The 25,658-nt window shown below is 47.1% G+C and overlaps 2 protein-coding genes across 4 annotated transcripts in view; one reads left to right on the forward strand and one right to left on the reverse strand.

The window, feature by feature from the left end:
- ATP6V0A1 (ATPase H+ transporting V0 subunit a1) overlaps nucleotides 1-25,658 on the forward strand; it is a 55,579-nt gene that overhangs the window by 26,840 nt on the left and 3,081 nt on the right. For all 3 annotated transcript variants that reach the window (XM_059908248.1, XM_059908249.1, XM_059908250.1), the window contains 11 exons: nucleotides 236-448; nucleotides 2,879-3,029; nucleotides 3,934-4,073; nucleotides 4,898-5,055; nucleotides 6,166-6,256; nucleotides 8,344-8,462; nucleotides 9,001-9,217; nucleotides 10,164-10,271; nucleotides 15,496-15,603; nucleotides 20,942-21,059; nucleotides 21,356-21,527. In XM_059908248.1, the coding sequence (XP_059764231.1) occupies nucleotides 236-448; nucleotides 2,879-3,029; nucleotides 3,934-4,073; nucleotides 4,898-5,055; nucleotides 6,166-6,256; nucleotides 8,344-8,462; nucleotides 9,001-9,217; nucleotides 10,164-10,271; nucleotides 15,496-15,603; nucleotides 20,942-21,059; nucleotides 21,356-21,527 (1,595 nt within the window). The remainder of the gene's footprint in view (nucleotides 1-235; nucleotides 449-2,878; nucleotides 3,030-3,933; nucleotides 4,074-4,897; nucleotides 5,056-6,165; nucleotides 6,257-8,343; nucleotides 8,463-9,000; nucleotides 9,218-10,163; nucleotides 10,272-15,495; nucleotides 15,604-20,941; nucleotides 21,060-21,355; nucleotides 21,528-25,658) is intronic.
- Nucleotides 13,668-14,199, reverse strand: LOC132355743 (large ribosomal subunit protein uL15-like). The gene has a single exon (XM_059908251.1). It carries the CDS (start codon nucleotides 14,168-14,170, stop codon nucleotides 13,694-13,696), a length of 477 nt encoding a protein of 158 aa, XP_059764234.1. The 5' UTR covers nucleotides 14,171-14,199; the 3' UTR covers nucleotides 13,668-13,693.

Raw genomic sequence — 25,658 nt, forward strand, 5'->3', positions numbered from 1 at the left:
TTTCTCAGGTTTCGCTTCAGCTTGAAGCTAAATGAATATGAATGTTAGTCATTGGAACTCTAATTTCTTATAATTTGGCCAAAAAAAAAAAAAAAAAAGAAAATTCTAGCCAGAGGAAGAAAAAACCCAGATCCCCACCTGCCCTTCTCAGAAAGCTGTGCCTCTTTGCCTTCATATCCTGAAATCTAAGACTGGTGTTAGAAGGGTCCCTGTCTGCTCCTTTCTCTCCCAAAAGGTTCTGAATCAAACGGAGGATCACCGCCAGAGGGTTCTGCAGGCAGCTGCTAAGAACATCCGCGTCTGGTTCATCAAAGTGCGGAAGATGAAGGCCATCTACCACACTTTGAACCTGTGCAACATAGATGTGACCCAGAAGTGCCTGATTGCGGAGGTCTGGTGCCCCGTCACTGACCTTGACTCCATCCAGTTTGCGCTCAGAAGGGGCACGGTGAGTCCCCCACAGCTAGCAGTGCAGCCTACGGCCAGGAAGAGCGGTTCCCGTCCATAGTAACATGAACCAATTACATTTTTAGTCTCAGAGTTCTTTAATATACTCATCTTGTATCCTGACAATACATTTCGTATATGCTTATTTTCCAAATGTAGAAATTGCAGTTGAAAAAGAGATTAAATGATTTGGTCACATACCCATGATCCTTCAGGGTGGCTCAACATCAGAACATCAATTTCCTGATCCACTCTCTCTGTCCATTAGACTAGTTCCATAATATATCCCTCGCAGTTCCATTTAGTAGTTAATTAGAGCTACTGCCCTATCCAAAGCACTGATCTAGGGTCCAGGAGGTACAGAGATGTAAAAAATAGGCCTTCAAGTATCTTACGACTTATTCTAAGAGGCTGATGTGCATACAACACAGTCTGGGCTAAGAGTAGTTTATGTGTGTGGAGGGAAGGAAGGCGCTAGCTTTTCCAACTAGGATGATCAGAAAAAGCTTCAAGAAGGTGGCATTCACTCAGGGCTTTGAAGAATGGGTAAGATGTCGACTGGCAACAATGAGAAGAAAACAGTATGGACAAAGGCAGGAAATACAGTGTGACCATGTGTGGTTGGGCCAGAACAGGGATCGTAATGGGTGAGCCGAAAGAGCAGGAGGCAAACCTAGATCAGGGAGACTGGAACCTAATTGTCAAGGGTTGTTTTTTTCTGTTTTGTTTTTTTAATAAATTTATTTAATCATTTATTTTTTGGCTCTGTTGAGTCTTCATTGCTGCGTGCGGGCTTTTCTCTAGTTGCGGCGAGCAGGGTCTACTCTTCGTGTGGTGCGTGGGCTTCTCACTGCGGTGGCTTCTCTTGTTGCGGAGCACGGGCTCTAGGCGCGTGGGCTTCAGTACTTGTGGCACACGGGCTCAGTAGTTGTGGCTCGCGGGCTCTAGAGCGCAGGCTCAGTAGTTGTGGCGCACAGGCTTAGTTGCTCCGCGGCATGTGGGATCTTCCCGGACCAGGGCTCGAATCCGTGTCCCCTGCATTGGCAGGCGGATTCTTAACCACTGCGCCACCAGGAAAGTCCCATGAAGGGTTTTTAATACCAGGTTAGTGGGTTTAAATTTTATCCCAGAGGGAGTGGAGAGACATTGGAAGTTATTTAGCAGTGAAGGGACATGATCAAAACGGTTTTAAAAGAGTAATCCAGGGACTTCCCTGGCAGTCCAGTGGTTAGGACTCTATGCTTCCACTGCAGGGGGCCCAGGTTTGATTCCTGGTCAGGGAACTAAGTTACCATATCCCACATGCCTCGAGGCATGGCCAAATAAATAAATAAAATAAAATGAGTAATCCATTGATAGCATCTGGGTTGGATTGGGGAGTAGAGGGAGTCTACAAGTGGGGGTTCAGTTAGGAGGTTATTGTAAACACAGAGCAGTAAGTGATAATGACCCCTGCCGTAAGACTTGGCAATGGGCAAAGCAAATAATGATGAATTTGCGAGATACTCTGAAGGAGGTATCAATTGGTATATTTGGTATTTAGCAATATGCGGGAGAAATACAAGGAGAAAAAATTAAAAATGTTTCTGAGGCATCAAAGCTGGGTGGCTGGTAGAATAATAGTTTCATTGATGGAAGTAAAAGTTCAGCAAGAGAAACTTATTGATAGGAGAAAGATGATAAGTTCAGTTTCAGTCACATTGAGGGGCTGGACAGAAATCCACATGGAAATCTCAAGCAGAAAATGGGATAGGTTCTCAAAAGAAAAGGCAACATGAAAGAAATGGGATGCATGAGGTTGGAAGGGCATGAGACCTCCAAGAGAGAAAATAAGGAGCTAATAATAGAAGGTTGGGGGCCCTGCAGTGTTACAGGCAGGGGAGGAAGAGCCAGCAAAGAGACAGGAAAGGCATGGTTGGTAAGCAGAAGAGGTAGCTCTCCAGTGTCAGGGGCTTGCATATAAGAGAAAAGACCTTTGGATCCGGTGATGAGCCAGCCACTTTGGCTAAGCGTGCTCTGCTATACTACAAGGATTAGGGAGTTAAGAGTAGGTGGCGAAGGAAGAAAGTCAGAGAATAACTTTGCTTCCTCCATAAAAGGAGAAGAGAACAATGACACTTGTAGACAGGCAGATAAGGATGTCTCCAGAGGAGGTACCACATTTTCTTTGGTTACATATTTTAGAATTAATTTTTTTTTCATGGTGAGGATAGTTTTCCCGAGACTTCATTTAAATCCTTCATTGTAAATTTTATAGCTAGTTCCAGTTTCCCCAAAGACCGGAAAGCTTGAGATGTAATTTACATAAAAGAAAATACACATATTTTATGTGTACTGTTCGATGAGTTTTGGTAAATACATATGCCTGTGTAACCACCATCACAATTAGGAGGGTGACCTGATTCTGAAATATGTGCTTTATGTTTCCCAGGAACACAGTGGCTCCACCGTGCCCTCCATCCTGAACAGGATGCAGACAAACCAGACTCCCCCAACCTACAACAAAACCAACAAGTTCACATGTGGCTTTCAGAACATAGTGGATGCTTATGGAATTGGAACTTACCGAGAGATAAATCCAGGTAGAAAAGCTTGAATCTTTTCCCTCTTAGAGGTTTTATCCTTTGTTATTTCTTTCAGTGCCTCACTCTGAATGCAATTGAACACAATTGGCTTAAAACTAAAGATGTCGTCAAGGCCTCAGCTGTTGTGTATTTCCTGTGAGGAGGTGCCTGTTTGGACGCAGGGAGTGAGGTTTATCGCTGGGTGGCACCCCTTTAGGAGGTGGTTTTATAGGAGTTTTATAGGAATGAGCTCCATGGATTGGGTTCCTCTCTTTGCCCTCGCGGCTGTACAGCACCTGGCTTTCTCTTGCACACCATTTGCTGGAACTGCTTTAAGCAAAAAGTTTTTTCCAAGGTAATTGATATTTTAAAATAGCTTCCCTGTTCCGGGTTAGACAGAGAAAATATAGCAGTTGTTGACCATTTTAGGCACAAGGCAGATTTCTCCTCCGTTCAGAGAGCTAATGATTAAATCCAGAGTCTGAGAATTCATTTTCAGTGGGAGCCTTCTGCAGGACCTGCTTTGCTCCAGGTTCTGGGCTTTCTCCCACTCACCCAGTGGCTTTTTTCAGCTGGTTACTATACAAGGGAGGAAAGCTGGCCTGCCCCAGGAGCAGTGTCCCAGGGGTGAGAGAAAGGAATCAAAGAACAAACCACACTGGTGCCAAGGCTAGAGACAGAACTTTCATTTCCTGTGTGGTTCTTTGTTGAAAATGCTGGCAGTAGCTGGGATGCCACCAGAGCTGCTTTGTGAGGCTGTGCAGATCCTGCTGTGAAAGTTATCCCCTGCGAGTCCCTCTGACCAGCAGCTTGGGAATAAGTCACCTTATATTGATCTTAGATGATGGAGAGGGATGTGATATGTTCGGAATTGCTGCGGTTTTCTGTACTTGGTCTTTTTCCTTCTTCGGTTTCTTTATAGCTCCATATACCATCATCACTTTCCCTTTCCTATTTGCTGTGATGTTTGGGGACTTTGGCCACGGCATTTTGATGACCCTTTTTGCTGTATGGATGGTGTTAAGGGAGAGCCGGATCCTCTCCCAGAAGAATGAGAATGAGGTAATGTTTTGTTTATTTTTGATAGAAACTCAGAAACGTAAGATAATTTTATTATTTTCTTGACATATTTCTAATATTTTTCTCCTATAATCTTTGGCTGCTTACTATCATCATCTCTTCCTAGGGCAACACATTTATAATAATTTTGTACAGACAGAAGGATAATTCAGTCTTTCCTCTAGCATGATTGATGGAAGTGTATTTATTATATTTTTATTTTTTATTTATTGAGATATAGTTGATTTGCAATATTATATTAGTTTCAGGTGTACAACATAGTGATTCAAAAATTTTATAGATTATACTCCACTTATAATTATTATAAAATATTGGCTCTGTTCCCTGTGCTGTACAATATATCCTTGTAGCTTATTTATTTTATACATAATAGTTTGTACCTCTTAATCCCTTACCCCTATCGTGTCCCTCCCCCCTTGCCTCTCCCCACTGGTGACCACTAGTTTAATTCAAGAACGAGGTAATGTTTAAGTTACATCTGTGTTGGTCTGAAACTTTATAATTTCTCAAGCATTCATTATGAAAATTATGATCTGGAAATCTTTGATCCATGAATTTATAGAGAAGTTATAGAGACTATTTAGAGAATAGAGAAGTTATTTTCATTTTAACACTAAAGAGGTCACGTGCTGTGAAAGTAAATTTTTTGTTAGCGTTGTATTTTGGTCTTTACTTCAAGCTCTCTGACCCAGAATGGGGTAAGAGCGGTGTGAGAGGAAGGGTCTAGTATGTTCTAAATAACACTGTCATGACATTAGCTGCAGCTAATGAGTACATTTCATTGACCTCTTTCTCCTGGCTCCCAGATGTTTAGCACTGTGTTCAGCGGACGGTACATTATTCTGCTGATGGGAGTGTTCTCCATCTACACTGGCCTCATCTACAATGATTGCTTTTCCAAGTCTCTTAATATCTTCGGGTCATCCTGGAGTGTGCGGCCAATGTTTACTTTATACAATTGGACGTAAGTTGCAAAGAAGCTGAAAGTCTAAGCTTATTCCTTTTGTGTTCAGCTCTGGTTTTCCAGACAAGTGGTAAACTAACACTTCTTTAGGAAGCTGTTGACACTGTCTCTATTCCAAAAGAATGTAGTGTCTCCTCTTATTTATGCTGCAGCCTGGGAAGTGCTTTGTGATTTGTTCAGCAGTGTTAAGGAACTGAAACTGTAAATTAGGCACATTGATTCTTTTTGTAAGTTAAAAGCGGGTTCCCCGATTTCCCTATCTGGTCTTGTATGTGTGTTTTTTTTTGTTTTTTTTTTTTAAAGATTAGTTGTTGTTTTTTTTTTTAATACTTTATTTATTTATTTATTTATTTATTTATGGCTGTGTTGGGTCTCTTATTTTTCGTGTGAGGGCTTTCTCTAGTTGCGGCAAGTGGGGGCCACTCTTCATTGCGGTGCGCGGGCCTTTCACTATTGCGGCCCCTCCCGTTGCGGGGCACAGGCTCCAGATGCGCAGGCTCAGTAGTTGTGGCTCACGGGCCCAGTTGCTCTGCGGCATGTGGGATCTTCCCAGACCAGGGCTCGAACCCGTGTCCCCTGCATTAGCAGGCAGATTCTCAACCACTGCGCCACCAGGGAAGCCCATGTTTTTTTTTTTTTTTAATTTTATTTATTTATTTATGGCCGGGTTGGGTCTTCGTTTCTGTGAGAGGGCTTTCTCTAGTTGCGGCAAGTGGGGGCCACTCTTCATCGCGGTGCGCGGGCCTCTCACTATCGCGGCCTCTCTTGTTGCGGAGCACAGGCTCCGGACGCGCTCAGTAATTGTGGCTCACCGGCCTAGTTGCTCCGTGGCATGTGGGATCTTCCCAGACCAGGGCTCGAACCCGTGTCCCCTGCATTGGCAGGCAGATTCTCAACCACTGCGCCACCAGGGAAGCCCTGTACGTGTGTTTAATTTTTCTTTTTGTTATCTCTGATCCCTTCTCACTCTGTGATGCTAATCCCTCCTCTTTTATTGAAGAGACAAAATAGCTATAGTATCAGTGGTTTCTTTGGGAATCAGTTTCTGGACCCCAGTAATTTCCCTCTCTTGAATAAAAACTAAATGCAGCTTTTCTCCTAACGTGGTAGGGAAGAGACGGTTCGGGGGAACCCTGTCCTCCAGCTGAACCCAGCTGTCCGTGGAGTTTTCGGTGGACCATATCCTTTTGGCATTGATCCAGTAAGAGCACTTCTTTTCTGTATGTCTGACACCAAATGTTTTAACTGAAACCCAAAAGTGAGAGAATGAAAATGAAGATAAATAGTTATTTGGGTTTTAGTTAACATATTTTTAGAAAGCCTCAGTGTATCTGTCCAGAGCACTTTCAAGCCGCAAGAGATCCAGATGCCTTGGGGAGCCAAGTAATTTTTCCTGCACTACTTATTTTAGAAGTGGCTAATAATACTGACTCTGGGAAGATTGATTTTCAAGACTCCTTCCCAGTTTATTTTTGTTTAACTTAGTTTGGTTTTTATTTTTAGCAGATGTTTTAACAGAAAAATATCTCTTTTCTATGGATTTTAGATTTCCATTCTTATCTTTACATACTTAGACAAAAACTTATCCCAGAATTTTATTGTTTTTCAAATACTTAGGCAAGTAAAGTGTGATCAAGTCTTTTGTGTTATGTGCTTAAACAGGGGAGGAGGGGGCGGGGGTGTGTGTGGAATTTAAGCCTAAACGTTAGATTGTAAGGATTACAAAATTCCAGAGGAAAAGCAGATCATTATGGACCAGAAAGATTAAAGTTTCTTGTAAAAAAATGGGAATTAATCTAGCCTTTGAAAAATATTTCAGATTGTTACAGGTGAAGAGAAGTGTGTGCAAAAGCATAGACATAGGGAGATACAAAGTTAATTATTTTTATTATTATAGAAATTAATGTTACTGAAATGCTTACTGTGGCTCAGAGACTGTACTGAGCCCTCAGCATGTCTGATTTATACCCAAACAATTCTATCAGGTAGGTACTGCTATCTGTATTATACAGATAAGGAAACTAAGGCTTGGAGATACTTAATAAGATTTCATATGTGCATTTAACAGATGTTTACTGAATCCCTATTGTCTGCAAGGCGTAGCGCCTGCTGGGGGAAACACATAATTCTAACACACAGCCCCTGCCCTCAAGTAACTTGGAATCTAATAATAATATTATCTCACATGCAGTGTTCTGTAGTTACAGAGTTTTTTTTGCAGACATCTCATTTGGTGCTTACAGGGTAGATACTGAGTTTAAAGTGCCTGTGGGACACCCGGGTATAAATGTCCATCAGGCAGTTGGAGTTGCAGAACGTCAGGCAAGACTGGGGGCTGCAGAGAGAACCAGCCACAAGTTGTCAGGTTAGAGGTCACCGAGGATGAGCTCTTCATGAGGAGGCCAGTTCAGAAAAAAAGATGCCGGGCTAGATGGTGGAAGATCTGGCTTATCAGGGTACAGAGTTTGCACTTTATCGTAGAGATGACAGTAGGGGTTCTGGGAGGTTTTAGCACAGGGGATGACTGCCTCGGAGTCACGATTTAGGAAACATAATCTGATGGCCAAGTGGAGGCAGAACTGTCAGGAAAATTTTACAGGCATCCAAGCCTTAGGTGACAAAGCATAAGGCAATTAATGTTTAAAAATAGATGGAAGGACAGCACCACTGGATTTCAGTCAGCAAAATACAGATTGTGGGAGCATCTACAAGATAAACGTCCCAATTTCTTCAACAAATCTTTTGTAATGAATAAAAAAGGAGAGCTGGAGGGAGAACCTATAGAGACTTAAAAGCTGTATCAAGCAGTCATGGTGTATAGACCTTGTCTGGACCCCACTTTGAATAAATGAATTATTTTAAAAAGTATGGATACAACTGGGGAAATTTGAATACTAACGATTCCGTGGTATTACAGAAACATTGTTAATGCTTTGGGGTATGATAACAGTATTGTGGTCATGTTTTAAAAATGAGTTCTTACCTTTTAGAGATCCATACTGAAATATTTACAGGTAAAATGACATAGTATCTGGACTTTGCCTCAAAATAATATGGAGGTGGGGAGTGGGTTGGGGATATGATGAACATGATTGACGAGGAGTCAACAAATAATCGTTGAAGCTGGGCCATAGGCACACGGGAGTTTGTTGTGTTATTCTCTCTGCTTACGTATATGTTTAGAATTTTCCGTAATTAAAAAAAACACAACTATTTTTTAGAATAGGTGAATATTTTTCCATTTGAGAACTCTTTGTAATGCCTTTTTGTTTTCTTGGGTTGTGACAGATTTGGAACATTGCTACCAATAAACTGACCTTCCTCAACTCCTTTAAGATGAAGATGTCTGTTATCCTTGGTATCATCCACATGATGTTTGGAGTCAGCCTGAGCCTTTTCAACCATACGTGAGTCACTCTGTTTCATCATAAGAATGCACTTAGTTCAGACAGTGTTTTGCCTAAAGAAATCATAACACCTCTAAGGAGGGATTAATAACTCAGAACACTGTTCTGTGTTAAAGAAATGCTTTTATAAAAATCTCATGTGTTTGAATGAAGCTTGCTTAATATTAGTCCCTTAACAACGTACAGTCATACTCAAGATCTTTAAAAAAACCTTGTGTAATTTTCATCAAAATGAGAGTTATGTTCTTTTCGCTTGACGTGTAACTCACATAAACTTATGAACTGTGGTCTCAGAATGTATTAGATTTTCCCATCTCTTCCTCATGAGAGATTGATAGGGGAGCTGTTCACGGTCCAAAAGTTTGGTAGTCATAGTTAATCCTGCTTGTTTCTGTTGCCTCCAGTTCTTCTGGCTTTTGCTTCTTCACATGATAAACGTAGAGTTGAGGGCGCATTAGGTAGAAAATCTAGTATACTTGGTATAGGGGTGACCCTGGGTCTGTTCACCTTTAACATTTTTTTCTCTCTTACTTTTTAGCTATTTCAAGAAGCCCCTGAATATCTACTTTGGGTTTATTCCGGAAATAATCTTCATGACCTCTTTGTTTGGCTACTTGGTCATCCTTATTTTTTACAAGTGGACGGCCTATGATGCTCACACATCTGAGAAAGCGCCAAGCCTTCTGATCCATTTTATAAACATGTTCCTCTTTTCCTACGGGGACTCTGGTAATTCGATGCTGTATTCTGGACAGGTGCGTCAACCCAGAGGTAGACTGTCTTAGGTGGTTTTCCTAGGTCAGGAAGCCAGATGTTTCTGTGACCCTGAAAAAGCCTTAGGGACTTCCCTGGCGGTCCAGTGGTTAAGACTTTGCCTTCCAGTGCAGGGGGGTTGTGGGTTCGACTCCTGGTCGGGGAGCTGAGATCCCACGTGCCTCACGGCCAAAAAACCAAAACATAAAACAGAAGCAATATTGTAACAAATTCAATAAAGACTTTAAAAATTGTCCACATCAGGGCTTCCCTGGTGGCGCAGCGGTTGAGAATCTGCCTGCCGATGCAGGGGACACGGGTTCGAGCCCTGGTCTGGGAAGATCCCACATGCCGCAGAGCAGCTAGGCCCGTGAGCCACAACTACTGAGCCTGCGTGTCTGGAGCCTGTGCTCCGCAACGGGAGAGGCCGTGATAGTGAGAGGCCCGCGCATCGCGATGAAGAGTGGCCCCCGCTTGCCCCAACTAGAGAAAGCCCTCGCACAGAAACGAAGACCCAACACGGCCAAAAATAAATAATAAATAAATAATTAAAAAATTGCACCTCAGATGACAATCAGCCAAAAAAATGTATTAAAAAAAGAAAAAATTGTCCACATCAAAAAAAAAAAAAAAAACCTTTAAAAAAAAAAAAAAAAGCCTTAAAAAAAAATCCCCATCAGCCCACACATCCAAATCTAAATTCAGCCCATCCTCCTCCTTTGGGAGGGTGAACTGTAACTTGTGTATGTAGAAAGGGTAGAATTTATAACTCTCATCCTATGGATGGTCCTGGGCTTTGCCACAACATCTGCTAATTATTTTGAGGAACTGGATTGTGTTATTTATTCATAAATTGGCAGGAAAGTACTATTTTAGAGGGAATTTGTGCCGGAGTTGGAAACTGCACATTTGATTAATGTGATGTGCCTTGTCCTTCTTACTTTGCAGAAAGGAATTCAGTGTTTCCTGGTAGTGGTTGCACTGCTGTGTGTCCCTTGGATGCTGCTGTTTAAACCACTGGTCCTTCGCCATCAATATTTGAGGAGGAAGCATTTGGTGGGTGTATTTCTGTTGCTGAAAGTTACTAGATTTTTTTTTAAGATCAAGGCAATTCCTCATGGGATATAATGAGTTGTGCATAACCTGTATTCTCTTAAAATGCATTTGTGTTGTATCCCAGCATGAACACTAGACCTGCTGAAATGAAAAAAATGAAAAACAAACATGTAATTGCTGCTCAGACATCCAGATTCAGTTTTGAGTAGCCCAGGTAGCGAGAACAAGTCATAAGTTTTTACCTTTCCTGATCACGCTTTGCTCATGTTGTGCTCAGCAAAATCCAGGTCTGGGCCTGTCTCGATGCAGCATCAGCCAAAGCAAGGCTGCAAGAGCTGCAGACAGGTGAACCCACTCATGTGGTTTGCCTAGGCAACCACAGGGCTGACGCTGAGACATTTTCTTTTAAAAGGAGACCGTGATACTTTCACCAACCAAAACATCCGGGGCGGGGAAAGATTTGGTTTAAAGCACATTAACTTTTTTTCTTTTTAAGAAACAGCATACATACTTGTGTTTACTTAATGTATGTATGTGTGCATCTGAATTACACACACACATATACACACACACACTTAAGATGCCAGATGTCCATTTCTGGCTATGCAATAATGCTTACTTATTACATTGCCTGGTAAAGACCAAAAGATCTTGTTGCATGACTCATGCGGCTGTTAGATTGTTACTCCTGTTGGAGAGCAGCTGCGTTACAAGACCTGCCTTCTCCCTTTTCTGACCATCTTCATCCTTCCATGTGCCCTCATTCAGTCTCCCCTTTCACTCCCTCCCTCCTTTGTTTCCTTCTCCCTTCCTCTTTTCTTCCATTCACTATCAGGAAGGGCAACCTGTGGAGGCCCCAGTCAGCCCAACCCCAAGCCAATGGGGACTAGTGGCAGCAGCGGCTGCAACAGTGAGTGAATTAAAACCAGCAAACCATCACGTTTTGTTTAAAGAGGTGGCAAACAGTGCAGCAGAATTCTTTTTAACTGTATCGAGAGCATGGGACATGTGTGCTCTTGGGAAGTATGTCCTTGTTACTCATTGAGAGGATGACAGAAAGGATTTCCACCTCTTAGGAATAGATTCTGATATCATCTTTACCATTGGTCCACTAAGTTTCCATTCACTATGTAAGTACAGGCCTGTCTATGGAAGCAGGGCGGTTGTTGTACCCTCTCCAAGTCCCATCATCTTAATCCAAGAAGGCAGCTCTTGGACGCATCCACTTTCATGTCTGTATTTTGTGACCATGTATTGGATGGGTTTTTTTTAGCATGGAGTGAGAACATCTCTGTGATTCTTGAATTGATTTCCCTGCACTTTAAAGTTCTGCTTCAGAGTGATGCTTGGACATTTGGTCCATTTTAGCTGTAATTTACTCTCTTTCCAGTGGAAGCTTATATGTGTCTACTTTTTTGTGAGAGACTCAGAAGCCCTCATGTCCTCAGCTGTTCATTGAGACCTCCACCCTGCCATGTGTCTCGTGTGTACTCTGCATCTGGTGTAATAACCAAAGTCATCTTCTGTTTTGATCTTTCCTTCTTCCAGTACTAGCTCATGATTCGGTAACAGCACTTTGAATGTTAAGCATTTCAATATTTGTCCTTAAAACATCTCTTAACCAAAATCTTATAATGCACTAATATCAGATTAGCCCAATCTATTCTAGGTAATGAATCTATGAAATTTTTTAAATCTCACCAGTAGTGATTACTCATATACTATTGTGTTCTGGTAGCATCATACTCCTTTAGATAAATGAAATGTTTAGATGATGACTGTTTCCTTCATTAGGTGTTCCTGATCATTTTAACTCAGAAAATTGCTATAATTATCCTTCTAGGACTAGTCTAAAAAGGCTGATATTTTGGATCAGAAGATACTTAAATGTTGCTACTTAAAATTATTTTCAAATGGGGACTTACTCTCTTCTTTCTAATGAGAGAAAAAAAAAAAAAAACCCTTAAAGCATATACTGTCCACATATTGGCGTTCTTTCCATGTGCTCTTCTTTCTGCTAGTCTTAGTTTATTTAAGATGTGCTTCTGCTGCATCAGTCTTGATGCTTTTAAGTCTGGCATCCTCTTTTATGATACTATCCAAGTTAAAAGTCCCTGGTCTGGAAACCTGCACATTTAGAGGGACTTCTTAGCGCCCTGGTTCTTTAGCCAAACATCTGTTTCTGGAGGGCAGCCCGAAGGCATCAGGATGATCATTCTACCACGGGGGTCCTAGATTCCTGACCCCAAGGGCTGAGGACATGAACACTGATCTGTTTTTGTTCTGTTTTCTGTCCTCTTGGTTGTCTGTAAGCAGTGTATCACAATTGAATATTTTCTTTTCTTCTTCCTGCTGATGTGTGTCTCATCCCCCTTCCTGTAACTCACATCCCCTCTGTTCTGAAGGGACACTTATTCGTGTCTGGCTGGGAGGTTTAACCTGTCTGCCCCTCACTTCATCTGCTGATTGGGGAAAGCTTCAGAAATGGCTTTCTGCTTTAGGCCTTAAAGCCTAAAGCCTGCCTCCTCGACCCTGGTATCCATCCCAAGATACTCTGGAGTCCTCTCCTGTCACCAGTGTGGTGCAGAAAGTGCTGCAGAAAAGTGCACCTGTGTTGCACCTTTAGTCCACCTTTTGTGGGTTGTCAGGTGTAATATTTGCATGACCTGGAGGTGCCAGGCGCTTCAGTGGTTCCCAGATCTGACTATACATCAGAATCACCTGGTGAACTTTAAATCTGTTTCTTAGGGCATTAAGACAGAACAGACAAGTGGAGGAAGACATAAAGATTGCCTGTAATGCCATGATCCAGACAACCCCCTACTGACATTAAAAACTAAAATCAAAGCAATAGGTGCACTTGGTTAGAGATGCAAATAGTACTGACAGTGAAAGCTTCCCCATCCCCAGCCCTTCTCCCCCACCTTCTCCTCCAGGGTATTGTTAACAGGTGGGGAAGTTTGCCTTAAAAATTTTTTCTGCAGATATCAGCATATATCTATCATCTATTGATAAAAATATGTATATGTGTATGTACATATATATTTAAAACACATTAGCAATTGTATATTAAATTGTAGCACTCTGCTGTCCCTTGATTAGGTTTTTTAAAATTTAGTGTCCTTAGAGATTGTTTCGTAGTGATACTCTTATAGTTGCCTAGCATTCCATAGAACATTCTGTTGGATGTGCTTAAATCATGTAATTGTTCTCTTGTTGATGGCTCTGTTGGTTGTTCCCAGTTCTTTGCTATTCCAAATAACACAGGGCACGTCCTTGTCCTTGTATCTTGATAAAACTTCACAGGCAAAGATGTTCCCAGCAGTGGACTTGCTGTCTCAAAGGGTGCATGCATTTTTTTGTGCGTGCCTTTTTTTTTTTTTCTACTTGTTATCATTTAATGAATCTCCCACCATGTGGCTTCAAGCTACCAGGACACAAGCCCCACCGACACCCTTAATCTTCTCCTCAGCTCTTCTGCTGAAGAATTTGGCCTTCACGATGACAGCCTGCCGTGGGAGCTTTCCCTTCCTCAGAACTTTGTAGTAGCCCGATGGAACCACATCAGTGATAGGAGCAGCTCCAGTCTTGTTCTTGGCGGCATTTACCCGTGTCTGCTCACTGACCAAGGTCCACAATTTATCCAGGTTGACAGCTGGGCAGAAGCTCTGGTCCCTCTTGAAGTGGTAATGCCTCATACCAACTTTCCCAAAGTATCCTGGGTGATATTTGTCGAAGTTGATCCTGTGGTGATGCATGCCACCAGCATTACCACGGCCTCCCGGGTGCTTCCGGTGTTTGCCGATGCGGCCGTGGCCGTGGCTCACGTGGCCCCTAAGTTTCCGGGTCTTCCTTAGTCTGGGTGGCATGTCGGCGGCCGAGACCAAAGAGCTGTGCATGCCTTTTCCATTTTGATAGACCCTCGAAATGATCATACAGTTTGTACTTGGGGAAATATTTTTTAAAATACAGATTTTCTAGGCCCCACCCCAGACCTACTAAATTTACAACTTCTGGGGGTGGTATTTGAGAATCTCTGCTTAATGAAATGCAACTTTCAACGTGATTCTGATGCAGCTGATTCTCTGACCACTGCTAGAAGAAGAGAGAGAATCTGCCCAAACCCTGAGGGTTGATGGTCGCAGGCTGCGGCCATAGGTGCACACCAGAGGTGAAGCTGCGAGTAGGGACCTTGGGGCAATTGACCGAAGCTGCGTGCACGTTCTGTGTGCTGCTGCTCAGGGGCCATTTTGCAGGAGAGCGGTCTTTGAACTCTTGCCTTGTTTGACTCCCCTGACAGAAACCACACGAAGTGGGTCTTGGAGCTGTTTCTTCAGCTCCTTTTCACTCTGTGGCAGGTTAGCACTAAGTGGTATCCGTCAGACTTAACCCCAGTTCTGCCTGGTTTTCGTACCCAAAAAGTCCTTTTGCCTCAGTAAACCCAAACTTTTCCACATCAGGTTGACTTAGAAATCCTGGTCCTGGGGACCCTGCTGAAAACTGCTTGGGGAGTGAGAGACAGCAAGCACGCAGTCAGCACCTGCCCACCTGCCTGTGGAAGAGTTGTGCTAACACTCCAGAACCCTTCACGGAAGGATAGGATCAGGGTTTTTTTTGTTTTTGTTTTATTTTAAGTCAGTATTCTCTAGCTACAAGCTAATGTACATTAAGTTTTTTTTTCTTCTGTGACCTGGGAAGTCCTTTGTTCCTGGGCAGGGACCCGGTACGTTTCGGGGAGAGGTTGCTGGAAGTCTCGGGCTCCTGTTGAAATCTTAACAGACTGGGTTGCAATCACCATGTCATTTGGCTCTCCTCCCTCTTAGAAAGTCTAATCTTTAGTTCCAGAAAAACTTAGGCCATTGAACTCTTTACAGGTAGAGCTGCGCTTGTTAGGAGACTTTGTCCGTATTAAGCTTTTCACTCAAGCAGGACTCTGTCGGCGTTGGCCAAGGCAAGGTTGGTGTCTCTTGGTGCAGCAGGAACTGCCTGTTGCCTCTGATCAGGATGAGGTGGTAAATGTAGTTCGGGCTGGGCCTGGGCGGTGGTAGTTGGGCTGGGAACAGTGGCTTGGTTTTACTTAGCTGTTCGATCAGTGGGTTTTGTTTTTGTTGTTAGAATATATGCTTTTCTGAGGTTTGTATGTACTAACCATCGCCCTTCCCCACGTCACAGAATGTCACATTAAAGCCCAGGCAAATTCTACTCTTTCTGTTCATCTGTGTAGGGAACTCTCAACTTTGGTGGGATCAGGGTGGGCAACGGACCGACAGAGGAGGATGCTGAGATTATTCAGCATGACCAGCTCTCCACCCATTCAGAGGACGCAGAGGAGGTAAGATCAGTGGTGCGGGCTTCCTCTCCTCCCACCTCGGGTCAGCCCTAGTCTTGTGTCCCTAAGTGGCCTCACTCCTGTCCGCTCCTCGAAAAAATGAAAAGACTAATACTGAGGATCAGCTTGCTTTCTGGACCTCTTAGGGCACTACAGCTTTTTCCAGTGGTCCCTGCTCTAAACTCCAGGTGTTGCCTGCAGAGCCCGCAGCAGTTTTGTTCTGTTGTCCGGCTTCCTGAGTTCCAAGCGGCCCACAGTACCCTGCACGCAGATCTCAGTTATTGACTGCTCTCCTCGGGGCCGAGGCAGAGCTGGCCTCAGCGCCCCAGCTCTTACTACCAGAAACCCAGGCCTCTTACGGCGGCTCCTTCTTCCCTTGCCCCTCCCCAGAATGGTTCCCGTTGGAACTTTAATCACTGGGACTTTTGAAGTCCTGTTCCACTAATGTGCTCTTGTTGCAGACATTTTATTGAGCCTTTAAAAAATGTGACTTGCCTACTTTTTAGCCAAGTTTAGTCTAGTTTAGCCAAGCTAGACTTTTCCTTAAACCACCATTGGATTTTTTAAAATCCAATCTCCTTGCCTGACCGTTCGTACCACAAAGCCTCTGAGCTGAACTTTTGAACCTCATCTATTCAGTATATTCTTTTTAAAACAAACAGAAAAGGAGTTGAGGACCCAGGGGACTGGACTTTGCATTCTGACTGACCGCGTCTGCTATGTGTATGACTTTAAAAAAAAAATTGCAAGGCCTGGGATGCCTTTTAAAGATTAAGTATCAACACTCTTGGCCCTGCTGACTTTGCTCTCCGTTTATGCTGAGGAGGCTTGCCTCCAATGTCAGACCATTTAACATTCACAGTCCCCACGCCCCCGCCCCCAAGAAGCAACCAGTAGCTTTGTGCTCATGACTTGTGACCTTGTGTGTGGCATGGCTTCCCACTAAGTGTAAATTTGTGTTTTCAAGCCTACCGAGGATGAAGTGGTAAGAAACAAGCTGGCTTTAGCTTCATGTTTATCTGGGGCTTCTCTTCCCGTCCTTGTGATCACTCTGCTGTCCCTGCTGCATCCTGGGGCCACACATGACACCCATGTATTCTGCATCTCACTGGCCATTTCTAACCAGTTTGTGAACCCGTGTTCTGAGAAAGCTCATCTCCATTAACTGCATCTCATGTCAGTCACCTCTGTCTTTGTTTCATTGACTTTGCTGATCTAATGCCTTGAGAATGGCTTTAAAGGAGCTACAAGTAATGTCTGCATTGGCATTCTTGAAGTGACTCCCCTTGGGAGTTAAATCCCATTGGCCCCTGCCTTCCTCTCCTGTGTTGTTATGTATGGTCGCTCTGCCCCCTGGGAATAACTGTTTCCTCCCTGCTCCTCTGAGTGCTTATGGGAAAGCTCGCCCTTCCTCCCTGTCTGAGATGCAGCCAACCTCTTCCTGCTGCCCTCATCGGCTTGATGATGCTTGGAGTGAGAATGCTGGACGTTCGCTTGGGGTCAGCTTTACCTCCACGTGACCCAGTTGGGAGGTAGACAGTTTTCAAAAGGAGGCTTTGCCTCTCAGATGCATCCCAGAAAAAACAATCCATCTGTGTGAAAGGAGTTCATATTATACTAGTCACACATAGAGGACAACAGAGAGTAGAAAGAAAGTTGGCTAAATATTCTGGCCACAGCCAGAGTAGAAGGCCTTCTAGCTCAGCAGCAGTTCATTTAGCAATATACAAGTTTTGAATTGGGTTTTTAATAGGCCTTGCTGCACTGTTTGCATCTTCCCCCCAAATTTCTCTCTAAAATACCCAGACCTGTGAACCTTTCCCTTTCCTGGCTTTCCTGGTCCTCTCAAAGGGGGCAGTGGGATGGGAATGGGAAAAACCTTTGCTGTTCTGTGTGAAAGCAGACAGTTGTCGGTCTTCCAGAAGGCCGGAGAGGCTCCTTTGCTGGCATCTAGGAGCTTCCGTGTTCCTCTGGACCACTCATCTGTGCAGAGCCACAGGCTGAGCTGCCTGGAAGGTCCCTGTCAGCGTAGACCTCACTTGCAGCCACGTCCCAGGGGAGTTGACATCCAAACAAGATGGACTGGAATTCCGCCTCCCCAGTCTCTGGCCCCCCAGCTCCCTCAGAGGTTCAGTTTCCCACAGCGTCCTAAGTAGTGAGGACATTTTACCATCGTCAGGTACATACACAGTCTAGTTCTCTACAGCCAGATTTAGATAACTGTCTCAGTTACCTAAATACGTCACAGGTGGAAGCAGCAGTCCCGCTCCCTGGGGGATGAACAGTCCAGCTGCAAACCAGAGCCAGGCTCGTCAATTGTCTGGGAAATCTTTGAAGGCTGTAACCACTCAGCAAGGGTCAGTGGGACCTCTCCCCACTGTGTCATCTCGCCAGGTACATTCATCCAACCCATCCATTCATTCACCCTCCATGTGCCAAGCACTCTGTTTAAAGCTGCAGGAACTGAGAGAAGAAAAACAAGTCCTTGCCTTCAAGGAACTCCCAAATTTAGGACACGGTCTGGGTGACCGATGCTGTGATCAAGGTGTGCCCAGGATGCTGTGGGAGCACAGGAAGGGGGCACCTGACAAACACTGGGGTGGGGTAGGGAAGAGGAGACCCGGAAAGGATTCCCTAAGGAAATTATTGCTGAGGTTAGTTTGGTCAAGCCGGCGTCTCTGTGGAGGGAGAGAGGGAGGGAATGTGGATGCATCAGTATGTATAGTTATCATAAAGATACAGAGGCCTGCGTCATAAAGACACATTTTGGGGATAAACAAGTATTCAGACTGGCTGGAGCTTGAAGTCAGGAGTTGAGGGACTGGTGAGAAGTGAGGCTAGAGGTTGGCAGACACCAGCCATAGTAGAGTGTTTAGGTAAGAAGGAGCGTCAGAGGGCAGTGAAGCTGGAAGTGACACAGCGCATGCCATTGCTGAAATACCCTACTGGAGGGTAGGGGGTGTATTGGATGGGGGAGGGGCACAGCCTGAGAGGAGTCAGGAAAGAACTGGGAGGCCTGAAGGCATTTGCAGTGGGAGTTGGAAAGGAAGGGACCAATATGAGATGAAGGCAGTAAAAGCTGCGGGCCCCAGTGCCTTCATGAATATAGGCAGTGAGAGTGAGTGAAAAGTCAAGCTCGACTTCCAGGCTTGGGTGCCTGGGGCACTAGTAGTGACCCCCTGTTAGACATGGGACGAGGAGTAGAAGTAGGTCTTGGTGGGTCAGAGGAGAGCAATCAATGAGTTTAGTTTGGGTGGTGTCGAGTTTGAAGCACCTGTGCTGCAGCAAGAGGAGATGTGGCACAGCTGGTTGGAAACAGGCAACAGGGAAATAGAGGTGTTCATTTGTAAGCCCCTCCCGGGGTGGCCGCTGAAGGCCCGAGTGGCAGTGCTACAGGAGAGACGTAAGGGCTGAGGCAGGAACTCCAGCACTTAAGGAGGAACCAGGAAGGAGGCCGAGAAGGCACATCCAGAGGTAGGAGGAGAACCAAGAGGAGGTGAGCGTCCTCAAGAGGGAGGCGGACAAGGCAGTAGTGACGGACACTGCAGAGGCTCAGGTCACAGGATGTCTGTTAGACCTCCTGGCTGGGCGGTAAGGGGAGCGTGCGAAGGAGGTGTGTGGAGCCGAGGGCGCCGGAGGTGAGGAGCAGGTGTGGTGCGGCGGAGCAGGCGTGGTGCGGCGGCGGGGAGGTAGGTAGAGAGTTAGGGCGGCGGCGGCAGTTCCTGGTCAGTCGTAGCTGACTCACACGGGGCAGTGACAGACTTCTAAGCGCTTGCCTGGGTTTCTCACTTACTTCTCGTCCCACTTAATATCTCCCTCCAATACGTAGATAAGAAAAGTTACCCAAGGTTGCAAAGCAGGAAGTTGGGAATGGAGGAGAGGAAAAAGCGAGAGCAATGCCTGGCAGGGAAGCTGTTCATGGGAGAAACTCAAGGTGGAATAAAAATGCTGCACGGGGCTGGTTCTGAGGGAGCCCCGCACCCGCTTCTTTCTCAGAGCTCTTAGTTAAAGCCCTGCGCTCCTTGGAGCTGGGGGCCCGTCCTTCCTCAGAACGTGGGCTTTGGTGCGACGGCCAGCAGTGGTGGCAGAGAGCTCTTAACAGCACGTTGGGGTTCCGGTGACTGTGATTACCCTAGTTTTCAGGGTAACTAGGAGACTTGGAAGAGCCTGTTTCAGAAGAAAAGCCCAGAAGTACTCTGGGTGTAGATAGTCAGAGGTGAGAGAAAATGAGATGATGGCGAGTTGGAGCTGGCCCCTCTCCCCACTGGCCATGCCTGTGAGGCCTGGGCCGTTAGCGCCTTACCAGCCAGCTCTCCTCTCCTGGCCCCATGTGATTTCTCAAGACAGTTCTGGTATCTTTTGGGGGTGAAGTCATGTGAGTCTGCAAAGAAACTGGTGAAAAATAGACTCTGACCTGTGTGCAGGCAAGCTGGGGAGGCCCACTGGGCAGTGGCCCTGCGCTCCTGGAGTCTGGTCTGGACCACGTGGGGAGGGGCGGGGAGGCCCCCGGGAGGGGAATGGCCCACCTCCTGGCCTTCAGTGGCTGTGGCCCCACCCAGGAGAGTGAGGCCCGGAAGCGTGCCTGCAGCTTCTCAAGCAGCCTGGCTTGGAGCAGCCCTAACGGGGAGCTCCCGGAAGCTCGCTCCAGCCCCTCCGCTTTATGCTGCAGATAATTTTTGATGTTGAGACAAAAACTGGAAGAAAGGGAGTGTGAGGAAAACAGAAACGACAATACACGTTCTGTTCAGTCTTCATCATGTGTCCAAGTAGGAATTTGTAAAACTTTTGCCAAAACGTCCCTGTGTGATCTTTTCAGAAGTCTCAAAAGTAAAAGGAGGTTATCTTGCCGCCAACGTGTTGTGAAAATAAGAAGTGGCTGCAGAGGTTTAGTCTTCTCCAGGCGGTTTCCAGCCTGGTGGCCTGTCCCCTGACGTACGACCCGAGGCAGAGCCCTTCCTGCCCTCCTGGCTCGTTCGGAGGAGGGCGCTCGGCTCTCAGGCTCCGTGAGGTGGAAGTCAGCCAGAGCGGGTGCTCCCAGACAGCTCTTAGCTCAACGTGCAGCCCACTCCGGAGCTGACAGCCTAGTGGGGAGAGAGAGCAGATGTGTTGAGAAGAGTCTCATGAAGACGTAGTTCATTAAAATGTGATGTATTGAGGGGCATGGGGTGTCCCAGTCGGGGGCTCAGCCAGGCAGGATTTCTGGGGACGGCACAGCTGAAATCCCCACCAGGAGTTCAGCAGCGGGGGCTCCAGGCCCATGTAGCCGTTCGTGCCAGCGCTCAGAGCCCTGCACACTCCCCTCCCAGCCTTATATCTTCTCTCTGGTTTCCTCCCATGACAGTTTGATTTTGGGGACACCATGGTCCACCAGGCCATCCACACCATTGAGTACTGCCTGGGCTGCATCTCCAACACCGCCTCCTACCTGCGGCTCTGGGCCCTCAGCCTCGCTCATGCACGTGAGTGTATTTCTCTCAGGTCAAAAACTACGTTTCTCCCCTTCTCCGGGCACTCCCTCAGGTGGGGGCTTAAAGAGAGTGGACATTATGTAAAGCCTCTGGAATTACTGACTCCTGAATCCAGAGAGAATGATGTCCAGATGGGAGGATCAGTGCTTCTGCCAGGTTAGCTGGGGAGGTCGCAGAAAGCCAGGGGGCAGGGAAGACTGCGGTTGAGGGATGGCAGAGCAAAACGCAAGGCCTGCAGCACCCCTGGCCCAACTGAACCGGATGTCATGTCTCTCCCCGTTCCGCAGAGCTGTCGGAGGTGCTTTGGACCATGGTGATCCACATCGGCCTAAGCGTGAAGAGCTTGGCGGGAGGTTTGGCGCTGTTCTTCATCTTCGCCGCCTTCGCCACCCTGACTGTGGCCATCCTCCTGATAATGGAGGGCCTCTCAGCCTTCCTCCACGCGCTGCGGTTACACTGGTGAGGGGCAGCGCGGGGCCGAGGGTGGGGACGTGTCCTTAGCGGCACTGAGGGCAGTCTTACTCCTGTCCAGAATCCAGAGACACTAGGAAGTATCTGCTTTCACATCCTCATACCCCAGGACATACTTGGTAGTGAGCCTCAGGAAATGTCCACAGAAAAGCACAGCTCGCTCTCACAGCCGCCAGGGAGGACTCTCTGGTGAGTGCTGTCACAGTTGCTCTCCCTGTCTCCAGCCTTCTTCAGTGCTCTTGATGATGGCTTAAAAGATCTGCTGGGGTTTTTTGTTTGTTTGGGGGTTTTTCGCACTGGCATATAACTCTCTCCTGTCTTCAGAGCAATGAAAGCAGCTCTGGAATAGATTCTACGTCCAGGAAAGTGCTAGAGCACACTGTGCCCTCATTTCGTCCCCCTTATTCTGTCATCGTGCCAGTGTCTTTGGGTAGGACCCCTGGCAGCTCTATGTGAGCAGGGGGATTCTTGACCCCGTAGCACGCTAGCTCAGTACACTGAAGCAGCTTCTTCGGAAGGGCAGGTTTTGGATTTGTTAGTTTTCTTTAATGTCGTTTTTGGCTCTTAATGGCTCTGCATGGAGATAGCTCAGCCCCAGGCAGTGGGAGATCTGGGGTCTGGTCTGGACCGTGACTCCATGACCTCAAAGTAAGGTTGCCAGGTTTAGCAAGTAAAATTACAGAGCACTCAGTTACGTTTGGATTTCAGGTAAACGATGAATATTTTTTTACTGTATTTCCCGAATGTCCGTGGGACATACTTACACTAAAAACTGGGCATCCCATACTTTATCTGGCTACCCTACCTCAAACCCTACATCTTCGAGTCTCCACTTCCGCCTTCACATTATGATTCTCCCTCTCTTTTGGGGTCCAGTGGCTCTGGAAGCTCCAGACCCTCTCCTCAGAGAAACACCCCCTCAATGTGTGCACACACAGTTTTACCAGTTTAGGGGCTCACAAACTCACTGACCCTACCTTAGGACTCCCTAGACAAGATGATCTGTGGTGTTAATGACCTCAAGGTCAGAAGAGGGCCGTGACTGTCTCTTTCCATCACTTCTCGAAACCTGAAGAAAACCAAAATCTGAAGCTGAGAAACCTCTTCCCCACTCCCTTTATCTTTGATTTTTCTCCTGGCTTGGTTACAGCTGAGCCTGCTCAAAGATTCCACCGTTTGTTGTTCTGAATTACAGAGGTGGGACGTGAGGCATGTAAGGGTGAGCCGTGGCCGGGACTTACCCTTCTCTCAAAAGCTCCTCTAGAAGACTCTGTCCTGCTGCGTCAGTACACGGTGCTTTCTCAGGCCTAGCCCTCTCCTCCCGCCTCCCGTCCCCTCCCCGCCCAGCTGCTGTTTACTGGGAGCCGGGAGGCTGGCCACGCCACCGGCTCTCAGCTTATCAGCGCACGCTCACCCGGGCACACTTCCTACCACTCAGTGCGAGGGGACGTCTGCGCTGCCACCCTGGGGTGACTCACTTTTTCTTGCCCTCTCGGCTTCCTTTCCTGTTCCCTTCCCGTCTCCTGAGCCCTGGGCTTGAGGGAGCAGTTACCACACCACCTTGACTGCAGCCCAAGTGGGGAGCCTGTCGCATCCTCCCTGGGTGGTGGGAGCAGCCAAGGAGCTGGAACAGACCTGTCAGAGCAGTGAGCCAGGCACACCGCGGAGCACGGAGGGCCGCCTGCGCTCAGGCCTGTTGTCCAGAATGAGCTGAGGCGATTGGGAGGTCATGCTTTGCTACCTGCAGGATTACTTCTTCCTCGGGCTCACCTGCGGCCTTCGAGTGAAGGTGTCTTCCCACGTCCTCGTGAATGAGCCCAGGGAAGTGGCAGGTGGCGAGAGAGCAGGCTTCAGAATCGGGTGACCCGAGTTTAAATTCCAGCTCTGCCCGTGCTGGCTGGGTGACCCTGAGGAAAGCACTTAACCTCTCTGAACCTCGCTTGCTCTCGTGTGAAAAGAGAGGATAATGTACACGTGACAAGGTTGCTGTGATTAAGTAGGAAATAATGCACAGACCAAGTGACTGCCGCGGTGCCCTGGCACACCGTAAACCTGTGTTCAGTTGCAGACGCGGCTGCCCTGCGGAGAGGGCTGTGGCCCCTGTAGAGATCTGCTTCCGGTCTGTTAGAGAGAAGGGAGACCCCAGGGGGATGCACGTGATACCACTTGAATGCCTCGCAGATGCAGTTTGCAAGGAGTACTTGCAGGGTGGTGGGTGGATGCTGTTGTTTGATAGTGGAAATATTGGGTAGAAGAGAAAAAACAGTGGAAACTCCTTTGTGCAGCTTTCAGAATCCCGTCACTGGGAGCCTGTTTGGAGCATCTCCCCCACCACCAGAAAGGAGTGAATGAAATTGGTGCTCATGCACCCCCTCCTGGCCGAGTGTGGATATGCCTCAAGGATTCCTGGGTCTTAGTCCAGCAGGACTGCAGGAATTCTGTGTTGAGGCCATCCTCTTGGGGGTGGGAATAGCTGGGCCCACTGAAAATGGCTGCAGGGACACTGCTGCGATTTTTCCTGGCGTCCAGCCTGGGCATCTTCATACCTGTCACTTTACCCCTGGTGCTCAGCTGGGGTTTCTTGATTCTGATGCAAGGGCTGCCCCATTACACAAGTTCTGGGTCTTTTTGGTGGGGACAAGAAGAAAAACATGTGATTTGAAAGCAAGGATAAACCACAGGTCTGAGGTTCATGTAGGGTCATGAGGAGGCAAGTGACATCTGGAAACAGCAGTGAGCGGGTTCATGCGCCTGCTAATTCTGTCTCCTCCTGAGTCACGTCCGTCTCTTTTCCTCCTACCAACTGTGTGTACTGTGCTTGGTCTTCTTGGCTACCATAATGAGATGTCTTTTCTTCCTCAGAAAAGGCAAAGGCAGGGGTGTGAGTTGTGGTTTTCACTGTGGACACCGGAGTGCTATTAGCAGAAAGACTGCTGCCCCATGGCCTGCCTTCACAGGAAGCTTCAGATTCCACGTGAACACTCACAGACTGGGGGCTAACGGGACAGATTTGGGGACCAGTGTGGTGTAAGGAACTCAGTGGCACCACAGCAGGACCCCACGGGGTGGCTGAAGGAGTGACCGCTCAGGAGCATGAGAACACCTGAAATGTGACCTCATGGCCCCGGCACTGCGCAGAGAGGGACAGAGCCATCTTTCTAAAACTGCCTCCCCTCGGTCACATCGCCACAGGCAAGGGAAGAGGCCCAGGCTTTCCCCCTTCATTCACTTGAGAAGACATGGCTTCTGTCACGTAGTAGGAGAACTCTCTCTCTGGACTTCCAGTTAGTCCTTCTGGGCCACTGGGTTGCCTTTTCCAGGTGCGGGAGCTGGCAGGGGTGACAGAGAACCCCATCTGACTGCCTGAGGCTCTCCTCACATCTGCTGAATCCTGAGATGCGTTTTAGTGGCCTGGGGCGTGGCAAGGTCCATGGAGGCGCCCCGAGCAGAGCCCCTCAAGAAGGAAGAACTTGCAGGGCAGCCAGCGGGGCCCCTCTGTGCCCCGGCACAGAGAACTTCATGTTTATACTTTCTCAGGAAGCACACAGTTCCCTGGCTGGGAGGGAGGAGAGGGCGGGGAGACCAACAGGGAAACTGCTTTCCAGCTTTGTGCTGGGAGGTTAGGATGAGCACGGATGAGAAGGGAGGCGAAGTCAGGCTGATGCTGAGATACCCAAGATGTCCCTGGTGGGGGCCACCCTAAGTCCCTAACCTCGAGCAGCAGCTGGTGGGCGAGGTGGTGTCAGGTGGTGTGTCAGAGGGACCGCCCATCTGCTCACACAGCAGAATTTATGTGCCCCCATCCCAGGCGCGTGTCCCCTGATGTAGATGAGGCAGGCAGGGTGATGCCAAGAGAAGGGTGGTGATCCCTCAGGCGTCTGAGAACGTCTGCAGCTTCTCCATTCACCCAGTCTGGAGTTAGCATTGTTTGTGTGATGAGCCAGCCAGAGGTCAAAGTTCCGGATACCTCACAGACCCCAAGGTGAGCTGCCCACCGGCTGGCCGTACACTATTGAACAAAGTGAAATACCATTGCCGCGCGTGCAGGCACAGCCTACCCAGCGTGGAGGATTCAGTCGTCACCGCAGGGGGCAGGAAGCAGGAACCTGCCCCCATCCC

The sequence above is a fragment of the Balaenoptera ricei genome, chromosome 20, assembly GCF_028023285.1.
Source record: "Balaenoptera ricei isolate mBalRic1 chromosome 20, mBalRic1.hap2, whole genome shotgun sequence".
In the NCBI taxonomy this organism is placed as follows: Eukaryota; Metazoa; Chordata; class Mammalia; order Artiodactyla; family Balaenopteridae; genus Balaenoptera; species Balaenoptera ricei.

What these genes read in the sequence shown, in the direction of transcription:
- LOC132355743 (XM_059908251.1), bottom strand. Translation starts at nt 14,170, where the DNA reads ATGCACAGCTCTTTGGTCTCGGCCGCCGACATGCCACCCAGACTAAGG.